Source organism: Cervus elaphus, chromosome 31 (genome assembly GCF_910594005.1).
Source record: "Cervus elaphus chromosome 31, mCerEla1.1, whole genome shotgun sequence".
Taxonomy (NCBI): Eukaryota; Metazoa; Chordata; class Mammalia; order Artiodactyla; family Cervidae; genus Cervus; species Cervus elaphus.
The window spans coordinates 54,693,085-54,709,298 of NC_057845.1; the positions used below are offsets into that span (position 1 = coordinate 54,693,085).

The 16,214-nt window shown below is 44.2% G+C and overlaps 1 protein-coding gene across 2 annotated transcripts in view; it reads left to right on the top strand.

Annotated features, from left to right (window-relative positions):
• The window catches only part of C31H3orf52 (chromosome 31 C3orf52 homolog), a 34,959-nt gene extending 22,797 nt beyond the window's left edge, over positions 1 to 12,162 (top strand). The window contains exons 4-6 of one of the 2 annotated variants that reach the window (XM_043893078.1): positions 4,260 to 4,330; positions 6,858 to 7,075; positions 10,761 to 10,894. In XM_043893078.1, coding sequence (XP_043749013.1) covers positions 4,260 to 4,330; positions 6,858 to 7,075; positions 10,761 to 10,768 — 297 coding nt within the window. In that variant the 3' untranslated portion in view covers positions 10,769 to 10,894. Of the gene's footprint in view, positions 1 to 4,259; positions 4,331 to 6,857; positions 7,076 to 10,760 lie in introns of both variants that reach the window. The other variant, XM_043893079.1, reaches the window with a different exon arrangement.
• Positions 12,163 to 16,214: the final 4,052 nt, after the last annotated feature.

The following is a 16,214-nucleotide window of genomic DNA, read 5'->3' on the forward strand; positions in this document are numbered from 1 at the left end:
ATGTTTCAGGTGTGTGACATAGTGATTCACAGTTTTTAAGATTACATTCCTCTTATAGTTACTAAAGAATATAGGCCATATTCCCTGTGTTATATATCCTTATCGCCTGTTTATTTTATGTATAGTAGTTTGTACTGCTTAACCCCCTGCCCACATCTTGCCCCACCCCCTCCTCACTCTCCCGTGATAACCACTAGTTTGATCTCTGCATCTGTGAGTCTGTTTCTTTTTTGTTCTTGTTATATTTACTCATTTCTTTTACTTTTTAGATTCCGCATATAATTGATATCACACAGTATCTGTCATTCTCTGACTTATTTCACTTAGTACAATACCCTCCAAGACCATCCATGTTGTTGCGAATGGCAGCATTTCATTCTTTTTCATGGCTGAGTAGTTTTCCATCATCTGCGTATACCACTCTCCTTTGTCCATTCATCTGGTGATGGACTCTTAGGCTGCGCCCATATCTTGGCTATAGTCAGTAATTGTGTGTGTGTGTGTGTGTTCAGTTGTGCCCGACACTTTGTGACCCCATGGACTACAGCCCCTCAGGCTCCTCTGTCCATGGAATTTTCCAAGCAAGAATACTGGAGTGGGTTGCTGTTTCTTTTTCCAGATCTTCCCACCTAGGGATTGAACTCCTGTCTCCTGAGTCTCCTGCATTGGCAGGCGGATTCTTAACCATTGGACCACCTGGAAAGCTCCATTGTAAATAATGGAAACTGGTTTCTGATGAGCCACTGTGCCTGACTCTGGTGATCGGCTCACTGGGCTCAAAGCTCAGTTTGCACTCAGCCTCATTGGCACAGTTTGGGAAACACCAGAGCAAGGGGTGAGGAGCGCCTCTTTTCACTCTTTTGATCCCAAAGTAGTGTGGTTGACAGCTCCTAAATATGTAAATATTTCCTAATCATAGTAGGTGATGGTGCCACAAAAAAAAAATGTTAGAGTGGACACTGAAATTGATCTAGTATACCACGCCATCTCTTAACATGAAATTTTAAAACTTTTTCTGAGTATCAATGTGCAAAACACAGTGCTTAGGACCCTAAGAATTAATGAAAGGAAGAATGAGAGGGAGGGAAAAAAGAAGGAAGGACAGACATAATTTCTGACAAAAGAAGCTCAATCTAAAAGGAAGAGAGGGATAACCAGGTGGGGTTTGCTATATGACGCAGGGCACTCAAAGCTGGTGCTCTCTGCCAACCTGGAGGGATAGGGTGGGGAGCGAGGCAGGTGGGGGCTTCAGAATGACCGGGACACATGTATACCTATGGCCAATTCATACTGATGTTTGGCAAAAACCATCACTATATTGTAAAGTAATTATCCTGCAATTAAATTAAAAAATAAAAGGAAGAGAGGGATATTGTTGTTGTTATTATTGTTGTTGTTATTTTCAGCGCTTGAGAAAAAATGCCTTCTCTAGCATCCTCATCTTCCTCCCTGTTCTGAGCAGTCCTGGGATTGCGCCAACCTCCGGGTTTTCTAAATGACTGTTGGCAACTTTCTCTGGGGCTCAGAAACTCTAAGATGGCCCAGTCATCTTCCCCGCAGAGTTCTTAACACTTTATGCTACTTTTGTCCTTGTTGTTCAGGAGACACTTTCCCCCTCGCTCCATCTGAACGGGTTGTGTGGTAAAACGTGAGGACGCTGGGCTGTCTGTACATCTAGGACTAGATTCCTTACTAGCAGAGTGACCTCCCTGAAGGCCTAGAGTTTTTTTATTTTTTTCCATCAGCACAAAGGGAACAGAGGGCAAAGACAGCAGTGCCTCTTCTGTCAGCTTCTGATGCAGGTGACAGCAGTAGTGGCCGGGTTGGAGGAAGTGCTCTAAACCCCTCTGCTCTACCTTGGGGAAATTTGATTGTCACCCGTGAGTGTGGTGGGAGCAAACAACGGATGCAGCCTCCTTGAGATTCTGCCGAGGGTGGGTGGGGGACGATGGGCAGGCTTTCCTCGGGGGTAGTTCTGCTGCTTGCTGCGGAATAAAGCAGTGAGGCGACAAGCCATGATGGGTGCAGCGGGGCATGCCAAGCTCAGCACAGAGGACCCATGGGGGTGAAGTTTCCAGAGCAACGTTGGGCTTGAGGCTTCAGGCCAGCAGGAGTGGGTCTAGCTACAGGCTTGCTTCCAGCCTCAGAGCTGGATTCATGCTGGGGGAGTACCCAGATCCCAGCACTGTCCTCCTGCCTGCTAAGAACAAGGCATTTAAACTTCAAAGTAATAATTTTAGAGAGATGCAATGTAAATGCGTTCAGCCACAAGTTCTGGGGTACTATAGGTTGGGGTTTACATCTCTGAAACATGATGGAAAGACTAATCAAAGAGTGGGAGAAGATATCTGTGACATCAAACCAACAGCTAGTATCCAGAGTGTAAAGCAGTTTGGGTAAGAAAATGCAACCCGAGAGAAAGAACACTGGCAGACAATTCAAAGCTGAGAAATTCCATAGTTAATAGACACCTGAAAAGACACTCAGCCTCACTAGAACACAATATGACAGTGTAAACACAATGAAAACTCATCAGATTGGCAAAAATTGAAAAATCTGGTAACCTTAAATGCTGGCAAGGCTGTGGGCAATAGAGCACGTGTACATTGGTGGGAGGGGAGTGAAATGGAGTGCAATTCAGAAAGAGTTAAGGTGGAGATGTGCTAACTCTTAGACCCAAGTCGTCCTCTTGGTATATGACCCAGGGAATCTCTTACCTGTGTGAGAAGAGAGGCCTAGGGATGTTCAAGCAGATCACCTCAGCATAGCTGTGGCAGGAGACAGTCGGAAACAAAGCACGTGGCCCCCAGGAGGGGAGGGGAGGAGGTGGAGCTGTCATTTCACGGAATCTCTGCAGAGGTAGGAGTCAGACCGAGTGACCTCCATCTAGAAGTGCATTGTGTTGTTGTTGTTTAGTCGCTCAGTTGTGTTCAGCTCTTTGCAACCCCACGGACTGCAGCACGCCAGGCTTCCCTGTCTTTCACCATCTCCTGGAGCTTGCTCAAACTCATGTCCATTGAGTCAGTGATGCCATCCAACCATCTCGTCTTGGGTCATCCCCTTCTCCTGCCTTCGATCTTTCCCAGCATCAGGGTCTTTTCTTTTTCAGTGAGTTGGCTTTTCAAATCAGGTGGCCAAAGTACTGGAGCTTCAGCTTCAGCATCAGTCCTGTCAATGAATATTCAGGGTTGGTTTCCTTTAGGATGGACTGGTTTGATCTCCGTGCTCTCCAAGGGACCATTGTGGGTAAACTGCAAATGTGATTTTGAGTGAAAAAAATCAAATCAGAGAAGGTGTAGAATACGGTATGTTTTATTTGAATAAAAACATGCATTGAATTTATATATGTATTTCTAAAAAGATCAAGTTGTTGGGGACTTCCCCGGCAGTTCAGTGGTTAAGACTCTACACTTCCATTGCAGGGGGCATGGGTTCTATTCCTGGCTGGAAAACTAAGATCCCGCATGCTGTGTGGAGCAGCCAAAAAAAAAAAAAAATTACATATAGTTATGATTACACAAGAGAGTGTTGCATCCATGAAAACATGCGTGGAAAAGATACACGACAGCTTCAGGACAGTGGTTCGTAGTGGGCAGGGAGAGAGGGAGGTGGAATAGTGTGTGAGAATAACGTTAACTGTGCTGTTTCTTCAGGTAAAGGGCTCAGCTACATGTGGTAAAATGTGAAGGGGTGAAACCTGGGGAGTGGGAACACAGGTGTCCTTGTTTTTTATGGTTGCAACACTTGATGGCTAAAATAAGAACTTTGTATCATTGCAATTGTACCACTCATTTGGTTGCATTATCCAGAAACCACATGACTGTGTCTCCTTGGAGTGAAGTTCCCCGGCAAGGAGAGAAGAGGCCTTTCTTTGTCTGGTGATGTGTGGGCCCCTGAGTCGCCTGTTCTGTCTTCCCAGCCCCTTAGAGATTCCCTCCTTCCCGTGGTGCTTGGGTCTTTGTGGGCTCAGGCTGTTGACCAGTCAGACCACACGTCACAGTGCAACATGTAAGAGTTGCTGAAAATCCCAGCCTGATCACTTGGTCCTTACAAATGAGGTCCTTTTAAATGAGTGCCAACTTGAATTTAGGTTGGTGTGGGGCCCACCCCTTCATGTTTCTTCACCCAGAACCTCTTGGTAAGTTCATTCCTCCCTAGGGTGGAATTTCCATCACCCAGGAGTAGTTTTGCTTGTCAGGTGATATGCAGTATGATCTGGCTGTCATGTGTGGTTGTTAACTTGCCCCTGTTTGTTTTAGGTGACACACGTGTACAGTGATTCACCAGCTCTGAACCGCTATTTCACTTCGGTTGAAGTCATGGACTTCAGGTAAGAATGTAGAGTATTACAGTCTCTCTCTGGAGGTTGACAGTCATCATGAGTTACCCAAAAGGACTTCCCTAACCCCAAAGCACAAAGTTCAGTTCAGTTTAGTCACTCAGTCGTGTCCGACTCCTTGCGACCCCATGAATCGCAGCACGCCAGGCCTCCCTGTCCATCACCAACTCCCAGAGTCCACCCAAACCCATGTCCATCGATTTGGTGATGCCATCCAACCATTTCATACTCTGTTGTCCCCTTCTCCTCCTGCCCTCAGTCTTTCCCAGCATCAGGGTCTTTTCAAATGAGTCAGCTCTTCCCATCAGGTGGCCATAGTATTGGAGTTTCAGCTTCAACATCAGTCCTTCCAATGAACACCCAGGATTGATCTCCTTTAGGATGGACTGGTTGGATTTCCTTGCAGTCCAATGGACTCTCAAGAGTCTTCTCCAACACCACAGTTCAAAAGCATCAATTCTTCTGTGCTCAGCTTTCTTTATAGTCCAACTCTCACATCCATACATGACCACTGGAAGAACCATAGCCTTGGCTAGACGGACTTTTGTTGGCAAAGTAATGTCTCTGCTTTTTAATATGCTGTCTAGGTTGGTCATAACTTTTCTTCCAAGGAGTAAGCGTTTTTTAATTTCATGGCTGCAGGTACCATCTGCAGTGATTTTGGAGCCCAGAAAAATAAAGTCAGCCACTGTTTCCACATCTATTTGCCATGAAGTGATGAGACCAGATGCTATAATCTTAGTTTTCTGAATGCTGAGCTTTAAGCCAACTTTTTCACTCTCCTCTTTCACCTTCATCAATAGGCTCTTTAGTTCTTCTTCACTTTCTGCCATAAGGGTGGTGTCATCTGCATATCTGAGGTTATTGATATTTGTCCCGACAATCTTGATTCCAGCCTGCGCTTCCTCCAGCCCAGCATTTCTCATGGTGTACTCTGCATATAAGTTAAATAAGCAGAGTGACAATATACAGCCTTGACGTACTCCTTTTCCTATTTGGAACATGGACCACAGTCTTGTCTAACTCAATGAAGCTATGAACCATGCCGGGTAGGGCCATCCAAGATGGAAGGGTCATGGTGGAGAGGTCTGACAGAATGTGGTCCACTGGAGAAGGGAATGGCAAACCACTTCAGTATTCTTGCCTTGAGAACCCCATGAACAGCATGAAAAGGCAAAAAGATAGGACAGTGAAAGATGAACTCCTCAGGTTGGTAGGTGCCCAATATGCTACTGGAGATCAGTGGAGAAATAACTCCAGAAAGAATGAAGAGAAGGAGCCAAAGCAAAAGCAACACCCAGTTGTGAATGTGACCAGTGATGGAAGCAAGGTCCGATGCTGTAAAGAACAATATTCCGTAGGAACCTGGAATGTTAGGTGCATGAATCAAGGCAAGTTGGAAGTGGTCAAACAGGAGATGGCAAGAGTGAACATGGACATTTTAGGAATCAGTGAACTAAAATGGACAGGAATGGGTAAATTTAAGTCAGATGACCATTATATCTACTACTGTGGGCAGGAATCCCTTAGAAGAAATGGAGTAGCATCAGAGTCAACAATAGAGTCCAAAATGCAGTCCTTGGATGCAGTCTCAAAAACGACAGAATGATCTCGGTTTGTTTGGGCTTTGTGATCTCTGGCCACAAGAGAGAGCTCTTTGCCAGTCGTTGGCAGGGACAGTGTTCTGATTCATTACTGGGACTGGCTTGACTGCAAAACTTACCCTTGGCTAAGAGTCTCAGATGTGATCACTCTTAAATATTTTATTGCTACCTCTTAATCTAGGCCTTTAAAAAAAAAGGCTGGCCTTCTTGAACCAAAGGATAATTGTGAGAATTGTAAATGGGGAGGTAGCGTTTAACAAGCTGTGTAGACCATTGATCAGCTGAGGATAGCCATATGATTATTTTTCTTTTAGAAGTAGGAGAATATGTTCTAGAAAGAGAAAAACCCTCTTTCCTAGGTTCCCTTACTGAGTGATGCAAAACCGTGGGAAGTAGAAACAGGACAGAAACCGTTGCTCACTTTGGGGACAAACCAGGGAGGTGAGATTTGCTGCTGGTACCCAGGGCCATCTGGGGAGTTTAGGATTGTGTATCCTGCCAATGGCAGGGAGCTTTGGGCCCTACATGGACCATTTTATAGGTTAATTGATGAACTGGTTAAACTGGAGAGCTTTGACAAGCCCGTGGGAGAAAGGAGACCAGGGAGAAAAGGGCTGCCTTGGCCTGCCTCTGGGCAAAGTGTGGTATTAGGTAGCTCTTGGAGCCTCCCCTGCATGGGCTCTCATGGTGGGCTTCTCGGGGTTGGGTTTTAGGTGAAAGGAGGTTTGGATAACTGCAATTTTGTGTGATGAGTGCATTGACGAGGGCTCTTCTATGGTAGTACACTCTTTGCTTTTTTATACTGGGAGAACTTGTAGAACTCAAAAGATGTTTTTGCTAAAATCAGTTTCCTGAGTTGCAGTGTGATGCTGTTGATATGTTTATTGTCTCTGTTTGGTTTGCCTTTCTTTCAGTGGTGAAAATGCCACAATAATCTTCCACCTGCACTTCAGGATTCCTCCTGAAGATGGCAGTTTTATGAAGTATGTGATGAGTGAGGAGTTCGTGCTGGGCGTTTTGCAGCAGGATTTCCATGATCAGAACGTGGCTGGTTGTGAGACTCTGGGGCTTGATCCAGGATCCCTCTGCTCCTACAATAAGTTGAGCACGTCCGGAAGGCAGAGCTGTGACGGTAAACGGGGGAACCAGGTGGGGCAGAGAGCTTACTTTGATTTCTGAGCAGGTGATGCTCCATGTCCCTACCCTTTGTGAGCAGATAGAGAAGCTGGAAAAAAATGTCATGGAAGCAAACTATAAAAATGAGGGTTGCTTCGTGTTTCCTTGCTGTGGTTCACCCGCACTCAAAGCTCCGAACCCCACATCACAGTATCATTAGATGCCTTCATGGAAACGCTGTGGTCGCACTGGAGAAGCAAGTACTGAAGAATTTGAAGTAAATGGTATATTAAATTGTTGAAAGATGGTTCAATCTGGAGAATATCCTTTTCTGTTGAAGGCCACTAGTCTAAGATATTAACAGAGGGATATAGAGAGGCAAGTTCATCTCTTTCTTAGATTATAAGCAAAGTGTGCATCGACGTTTAAAGCTAAGAATGGAATGAGGAAATGGACGTTATTTAAATAAGCATAGATGATACCCCACTTGTCAGAATCTGAGAACGCTGTACAAAACCTATCAGGAAGGAAGGTGGGAGTTGAGATGACCGCTAGCCTCTGAGCCCTCCTCCCTGTGGTCTGCACTGAGCGTCAGCCTAAGTTTCCATTCTTCTCGTTTTCCACTTCTGAGCGCTCCCTTGGATGGGTTTTGGATCTTGGTTAGTCCATAATACTAATGATTTTGGATGGTTCCTTATCCACAATCCATCAGAAACACTCTGTACATCAGCAGTGGGAAATACTAGTTGAATGAATGAAAAAGGCAGTCACGAAGGAGGTGTGGTGAGCAGCAGGCATGGGGCCAGCTGCCAGGGGTCAGAAGAGTGGAACAGGTTATAGAGCGCACACATCCCCACGCGATGTTTACTGAAGAGGTGTTTACTGTGATGGCGCTTGGTTCTTGGGGACGAGAGGTAGGAGTGGACTCACCTTGGCCTGGGAGGGCAGAGAGTTATATAAAGCAGTTCTTAAGGCATTCTTTCCCCAAATGAATAAAAGGAATGACATTCAGAGGGCCGACGTTTAGCTCACTGGGAAAGTCACATAGTGAATAGTTTCCTCACTGAGCATCTGAATAGATGGAGTGTCTGTGGGCCAGACCAGTAACATTGTGTGGAGTGAAAAGGTTCTGCCTCCTCCACAGGAATTCTAAAAAGAAAGAAGGAAAGACAGAAAGGAGGGAGAGAAGGGGGGAGGAAGGAAGGACCCTCCAGCCCCATGCTGTGTATAGCGGAAGGAGAGAAGAGGCCCTCCGGCCTGCTGTGTGGTGACGGCCTTGACTCTCTGAGCCTCCTCTCTAGAACTGTGGTCCCCAGCTCTTCCCAAACGGAGATGAGGGATTACGAGGAGGGTGAGAAAGAGTTGAGGAGGATTATGAAGCTGGGAAGTCCACACACAGCATGACAAACAGCAGGTTGCTTGTGAGGCCTGAAAGACCTGGAGCTGAGCCTCAGATTCAGCGTGGCCCCCAGGGTGCAGCCATGAGCAGCGGCGTTTGTGCTTCTCAGGAGACCGCACTCCTTCTCTCGGGCGTTTCTCCTGGGGGGCGGTCTCTCCATGACCCCACACCCTCTTTGCAGAGCCTGGACAGGGTTTGATATTTTCAGGAGTGTGAGTATCAGTTTCCTCTCAAATGGAAGGGAAGACAGTGACCATTTGGAAAGCAAGAAAGGACGAAGAGAGTCTAGAGGGCAGGGAGGCAGCGGGAGGGGCAACTCAGGGCAAAGTCCAGAGGGAGGGAGGAGAGGCCCCCAGGAGGGACCAGCAAGGCCTGGGGCTTCTGAGGCCAGCTCGCGTGTTCCCAGGCACTGTGGGCTTGGCAGGGCAGCCCCTTCTGTGATGAGCTAGGCAGCTGGTTTCCCACAAAGACAGTGTTCTAATTCTTCAAATAGCAAAGCTTCTTTTTTTTTTTGGCCATTAAAAAAAATTATTGAAGTATAGTCAGTTTACAATGTTGTGCTAATTTCTGCTGTATAGCAAAGTGATTTAGTTATACCGATAGATATCTATCTGTCTATTAAAGAATCGGACATGACTGAGCGACTAAGCACAGCACATATCTATCTATTTATATGTATATATTCTTTTTCAGATTCTTTTCCATTGTGGTTTATCATAGGGTACTGAATAGAGTTCCCTGTGCTATATTGTAGGACCTTGATCTTTATCCATTCTGTGTTTTATAGTTTGTATCCACTAACCCCAAACTCCTGATCCATCACCATCCACCCCCATTTCTCCCCCTTGCCAGCCACAAGTCTGTTCTACAAAGGGCAGTGGTTTTTAAAATCGTTTGGTTCAGATGCCTCTTAGAGAATTTGCAGACAGCCGTGTAATTTCTCCCTGGAAAAAAATGCACATACTCTTCCCCCTGGACAGAATTTTACAATTTCAGGGATTCCAAGCATTCCCTGGAGCCAGTCTGCAGGTATGTGGAATTTCCAACATGTGTGCTAGAGAGCCTGAACCTTAAATTAGCTTGTAATTTGGATCCCTAAGGGATTGTTTGTGTATTTCTCTTTCTCTAATTGGGGAATATGATTGCTTGACCTAACTGCAGGCATTTTGATGCCTTCTACAAAGAAAAACTTCCTTTAATATTATAGTCATAAGGGAATTTTTAAATTTATATTTTCTTGCAGTGTTAATTGAGATATAATTAACAAGACAGTGTAAGTTTAAGGGGTACAGAATAGTGACTCAACCCGTATATTTTGAAATGATTGTCATAATAAGTGTAGTTAACGTCCATCACCATTACCTTGTAAGTTACAAAACTATTTTTCCCCTTGTGAGAACTTGTTCCCAGGATTGATTTATCTTATAATAGGAAGTTTGTGTTTTTTGACCACCTTCATTCAATTCCTCCTCCTCCACACCTTGCCTGTGGCAACCACCAATCTAATCTCTTTCTTTATGAGTTTGGAGATTCTACATAAAAGTGAGATCATGCAATATTTGTCTTTCTCTCTCTGACTTATTTCACTTAGCATAATGTCCTCAGGGTTAAGTGAATTTTTTTTGGTGATGGGTTGCTCCCTCCCCATCCCCCCATTCCTTGAGCTTCTTTGCCTAGTGGAGGGTAGGGTCCCAAGATAAGGAGGGGAAGTCTGTTTTACAACGTAAAACAGCTGTGTGACTTATGTTGAACCTTGTGAGCTATTCTGGACGTGGGGTAGTTATTTCATACCTTTCCCTGACCTGGGAAGGAGGCACCCAGCAGACTGGGCTCCCGTGTCTTGTCCTCAGTCATTGCCCGAGTGCCTCGGCCCCAGGCCAGCTATGCACCATTTCTCTCATTAGAGTTTCTCACTGTGTATTGTGCTTATATTAAAAAAATGAAAATTTAGAAATATTTTTAGATTTTCCATAGATTAGACTATGGAAAAAGACTGACTGTTAAAATGTCCTCTGCATCCAAAAGTCCTCATCAAAATGTTATTTATCATGAATTATGCCAAAGTAAATAAGCAAACAATGTGTTATTTCCTTTTGAAAGGAATTCAGGAGTTGTGAATGTGTGTGTGTGTGTGTGTGTGTGTGTATCTTACCTGGAGAGTAAACCTCCTCTGTTAAGAGTTTACAAATATTCCAATTTTACATTGGAGTTCATAATTAAGTAAAATAAAATAAAAACATAAATGTTTAAAATAATTATGCCTTTTTTAAAATTGTGACTTTCGTTTGTGTTTCCTTTTCAGAATTATGAAGGTTGATCTATGTCTGACAGCAGCACTCTGCTGGACTTTGGGATGCCGAGAGTTCATTCCACTTTACAGGAGAGACCCTGAGAATTAACAGAGGACTCAAAATGACTGGAGGCGTGGAGGCGTCCTCTTTCTCCAGCTTCTGCACAGTCACAGAGTCTGGTTCGGTGTCTAACTAAGCAGTACTCCAGCGGTGCCCCAGCTGGGTCTAGAGACGGTGGGGTGATGGGGCGGCTGGCAGATCTGCAGGGGGAGGTCCCTCCACCCACAATGGACACTTTCTTTTTAGGGCAAGGGGTTCTTTCAGGCAGGATCCCGCCAACCTGGGCTAGAGGAGAGACAACAGGGAGAAGCCAAGCGAGGGGGAGTTCAGCCAGTCGCTCTCCTCCCTCCCAAACCTACATTTGATCTACCTCCAGACAAGGCTGTGGGGAAAAGGCATGCACTTTGTCAAAGGTAATTAACACTGTTTGTGTCTACTTCCAAGATGCGTAGACTTGCCACATATCAGGAAACCAGCCTTGGCACATCACCTGATGTTATTGCGTTATGTAGCACTACAGAAATGAAATGTTTCTTAATTATTTCCCTGCATAATTACTGTGACTCCCGAACACCTCTTTAGAAGACATGGGTCCCTGTGAATTTTGAACACACGACTCTTCATTTTGGATAGTTTGTCCATTTATATTTTCATCAGCTTCCATCAGACAGTCATTAAGACTGCTTACCGTCTGCTGGAGGTAGTTCATGTTGACTTTTTGTTGTCTGGGTTCCCTAGCCTTCCTGTAGGACTCAGTGTCTTCAAGCACTGATTATGTATCTTATTGAAGATGATTGTGAAATAGGAAGAACCACTCTCAGAACTAAACTGCTGGAAGTTTAATGCCAGATCCTTTGGCAGGTGAGGATTGGAGGGAACAAGAGGGACTGTTTTGGTCACCTACAGACATAGAATTACCTGTCAAGAGGGTCTTGTTAGGAAAATGACGTTGCTGGAAATTTTCCAGGAGAGTTCTGTGGTCATGTAATGAGAGGTTCATAGCCTCAGGATCTCAGCTGACCCTGGTGGATGATGTGTGTGTGTGGGGAGGCAGCTGTGTGTGGGGATGTGTCAGAGTGTGCATCTCAGGCTAGGTTTGTTGAGCTCTTTATGACCCAGGACTCTGGATAATGTGAATGTGCTTTGTTAGTTAACTGGAAGATATGTTTATTGTAACTCGGTGTCTCATTTTTGAGCATAGTTCCTCAAACTAGTGAAACAGGTGAATTTCCCTTCTTCCTCTTTATATTTTATGTGTCAAACCTAAGCCTTCATGTTTGTACTTTTAAGAAAATAATGAAGAACTTCTTTGGAGAGGAGTTAAAATATTGACAATAAATTATTTTTGCTTCCGCTTTGCTGTGTTAATGTTTGCTCTGTAGGCATTGACTCTCCAGGGCCTGGGTTTGGCCTGGTGTGTCCTTGCAGTAATTGGTGTTGGAAGCGACCTTTTCATGAGGGCAGCTTCCCCTTCTGAGTGAATAAGATTGAACCTACCTGGGCTGGGTCCTCCTTTCCTTGTTCCTGTTGCAGAGGGGCTGTCTCTTCTCTCCACTTCCCTTGGGGCCCCGTGGGCATGACCAGGTGTCTGAAGAGCCTGGGGCTGGAAGGAAGGGCTGGTTCCTGTCTGGAGGCAGGACTGGGTTTGGTTCTGATCTTTGCTTCTCTGTTGGAAACCACCAATATCTTAGCACCTTGCCTCAGGTTTTGATCACTTGAAAGTCATAGGGAGGATTTTCTATTGGCTTGACCCTTCTGCCCAAATGGTGTGGAAAGAAATGAACTTTGTGATTCGAGCATTTTGAGGTGTTTGGGGGGGGATGGCATTTATATACTGTTATGCTACCGGAGATGCATTGATTGGCCACGACACGTCTTCATGATGAGCATACCACGTGGTGCATAAGAAGGTTCCAACAAATATCTGTGGTGTAACAGCAGTTTTTTTGGCTGTGAGGCTTGTGAGATCCTAGTTCCCAGACCAAGAATGGAACCCAGGCATTGGACAGCCAGGGAATTCCCAAGTGAACTATTTTGGGGGTGCCTCTCTGTGCAGTCTGCAGGAAGTTTTCTGACAGGGATCGAACCTGTGCCCTCTTCTGTGGAAGCATGGACTCCTAGTCACTGGACCACTGGAAAATCTCTCACTGAAGGACTTGAGAAGAAAACCTGGGAGTCACTTAAGTACAGACAGAAAGTATACACCAGATCAGAGGAACACGCCCTCTTCCCATCTCCAGCGAAAATTCCAGCTATGTCCCATTCTTTTCTGCCTTTCAATTTAACTTAGTTTTGCAGATTTTTTTTAAATGATGTGAGTTGCAGAAGGCTACAGAATATACTAATGAAGATGAAAATGATAATAAGGAAAAAAACTGCTGGTCTTATTAGCGAGTCAGGCTCTGCACAGATGAAATGGGAAACTGGGAAAAACAAGATGTTAAAGATAAACAGTAGGACTGTGTGATGGTCAGAGAAAAGGGTGAAAAGTCTAGGTTAACTGGAGGAGGCTTTACTATCAAGTAGGACTGGAGCTGAACTTTAAAGCAATGGTGGGATTTGAGTAGACAGATTTTCTTTCTTTCTTTTTACACATTTGTGTCTTAGGATGAGACGCATGTTTTCTTCTTTTCCCTTTAGATATGGACTCTTGCCTTATTCAAAGTCTGATTAGTGCTTTGAGAAATGGGAGAAGTCTCCCTTTCAGCTCCCATTGTTGTTTCATTGTTTTAAAATAAGCTTATTCACACAATTACTGCATTGCCAGAAGCAACTTTTCCTTTATGATCGGAGGTCATTATCCTCTTAGCATCAGAAGGCAGTTCTCTCTTATTATAGTGGGAAATCAACGTACGGAAAGGTGGAAGGACCAGCCCAGAATCCCACAGTTGTGGGGAGCAAAGTCCAGCCTAGTGGGAAACACATGATCAGTGGCCTCCAACTGGTGGACCCCCCAGGATCATGCTCAGGTCAGGCTTGGCTACATTCTGGAAACTCATGAAGAGAACAGGAGGAGGGAAGGGGATGGATTGTGAGGTGGGTTATCAGACTGTGCAAGACTCTGGGGTGGTCATGACCACTCAGCACCTTACCAAGTGCCTCTGTTAGGAAAGTGGAACTTACACCGATCCATTTAGCAGCTGACAGATCTGAGGCACACTCAGATCAAGTGGCTCTCAGCTAGCTTTCTGAACTCGGTAGGTTGACTTGGAAAGAACAGAGTCAGATAAATGTAAACAGAATCTCCTTTTCCTCTGAAGGCTCCTGTGGAACCTTGGGGCCTCAACTTTCCTGTTCTACCTACACCCTTCCTTTCCTTCCATAGTGGAAGCCCCTGTCACCCAAGGTTGTCTTAAAAACATTAGCATTTGAATTTATTTGTTGTCAACGGTAGATTTTCCTGACCTATCTTTGTTCTTCTCTTGTACCTCTCTTGTGTTCTAACATAAGAATTTGTTCACAGACTAAGAGATTATTTATAGCTACTAGTATGAGCATAAAGCAGAAACCACAAAGCCTGCAGATACTGCATATGCCTCTGTCAACTCTGGCTCTGTGTAGTTTTAAGATCAGCATGGGGGAGGGGAGTTCTCTGATTCTATGTGTGACTTAAGGGAGCATTTTAAATTCTCAGGCTGTCTCTAATCAAGAACAGGAATTCTTTAATTTAGGGTTGCATCCCCAAAGGAAATTGTATACAAATTTGTGTGTGTGTGTGTGGTGTCTGAAGGTACATTTTCTGTAAAAAGAGTACACTTCTTTCATTAGAAATCCTGAAATCTATGGAAAACAGATCAGCATTAAATACAGCCACAGTAGGTATTTCAAAGTACTCCCAAAAGACTCTCTTGCTCAAAAATAGTTCCCTTTCATAATTCCTTTCAATTTCATTGTAAGACAGTTTTCTTTGTTTAAGCATTTATACTTAATATGTTCCCCAATAAAGCATATTTGGGAAAAATAATACTTTTACAGGGTAAGACTCAAACAACTATAACTTACTATGTTGTAACTACAAATATTTACTAATCAGCTTCCACAGTGGTCCAATGTCTAAGTGAAAAATCCCTGTGTAAACCCCAGTAATTATGTGTCTGCCTGTAAGGAAGACTGCCAAGTGACCCTGAACCCCTAGACACATCAGCGCAAATTTTTCTCTATACACGATGAAGAATTTTGTATCCCTTTGCTCGTTGACAAAATCTGTTCATAGTCTGTGATAGATGATGTACATACATTGAATGAAATCCTCCTGCTTATGGGTGATGGAGCTGAGCCTCTTACATGCTCAAGTTCACAGAGCGAGGAAGAGATGAAACTAGGACTCAAATCAATCATCTGACTCTTGCGTACACACTCTTTGCCCTAAGCCACGTTACGTCTTATACTGTATTCTCCATTACCATGCATGCCTCCTTTTGAAATTGAGTGAATCTCGGCCAAGGGTCAAGGATTAGGATTAACCTAATCCACATGGTTAGGATTCCATGTGGAAGAATTTTGCTAAAACTAGGAAGTTAGCAGAGGACACAATATTAAGATGTGATTGGCTTAGCTCAAGACCATGGACTGACTGAAGCCTCATCAAACCTATGTTGACACAGCCAACCTCAAGTCATTGGATTTATCCCAACAGGGCACTTAGCACATTTTAAATAGCAACACTGTTTAACTTTGGTTCACTTGGGGAGCAAAATGTTGATTAAACTCATAATGCACCTACTACTTGTCTCAACAAACTTCTTACTATTTTAACATCGCCCAAATTAGGACAATGGTTATGGGTTAAATAAAACGGGAAGTTGAAAGCACAGGTGTGCATATAGAAATAGTCTAATTTGCTGATTGTTCTTGCCCTCACCCTAAATTGTGGTTTAACATTTCCATGCCATTTTATTCGCACCAAATCTTACGGTTACACCAAGACCCAAAACAAGTTTTTGTTTAGTTTATCTATATGATTGTTTAAGAAAAGGGTCTGAAAATTTGTTTTCTCTGAAAAGGGCCCCCAAATAAATATTTTTGGCTTTGAAGGACCCGCAGTGCGTATTACAACATTTCAGCTCTCCAGAGGTTAAGAAACCACAGGAGTATGTAGATAAATGAGCGGGCTGTGGGCTGCTGACCTTTTATTTACCAAGATAGCGAGTCAGCCAGGTTTGGCCTGTGGGCCATAGTATGCTGACCCTGTTTTAAGGGCTGGGCATAATTCTAGAAACACTGAAAGAAAGAAGGGAAAATAAATAATTGAGGCAAAGGGAGAAGCGCTCGTTAGAGAAGGTTTGTGTCTGTGTGTGAGATTTTTCCAGTGTGACACTTTATTCATAGTTTATACGTGACATATTATATAACACAGATGCAATATAGTAGACCCTTCTATGTAGTATATTGGAAGAGCACCAAAG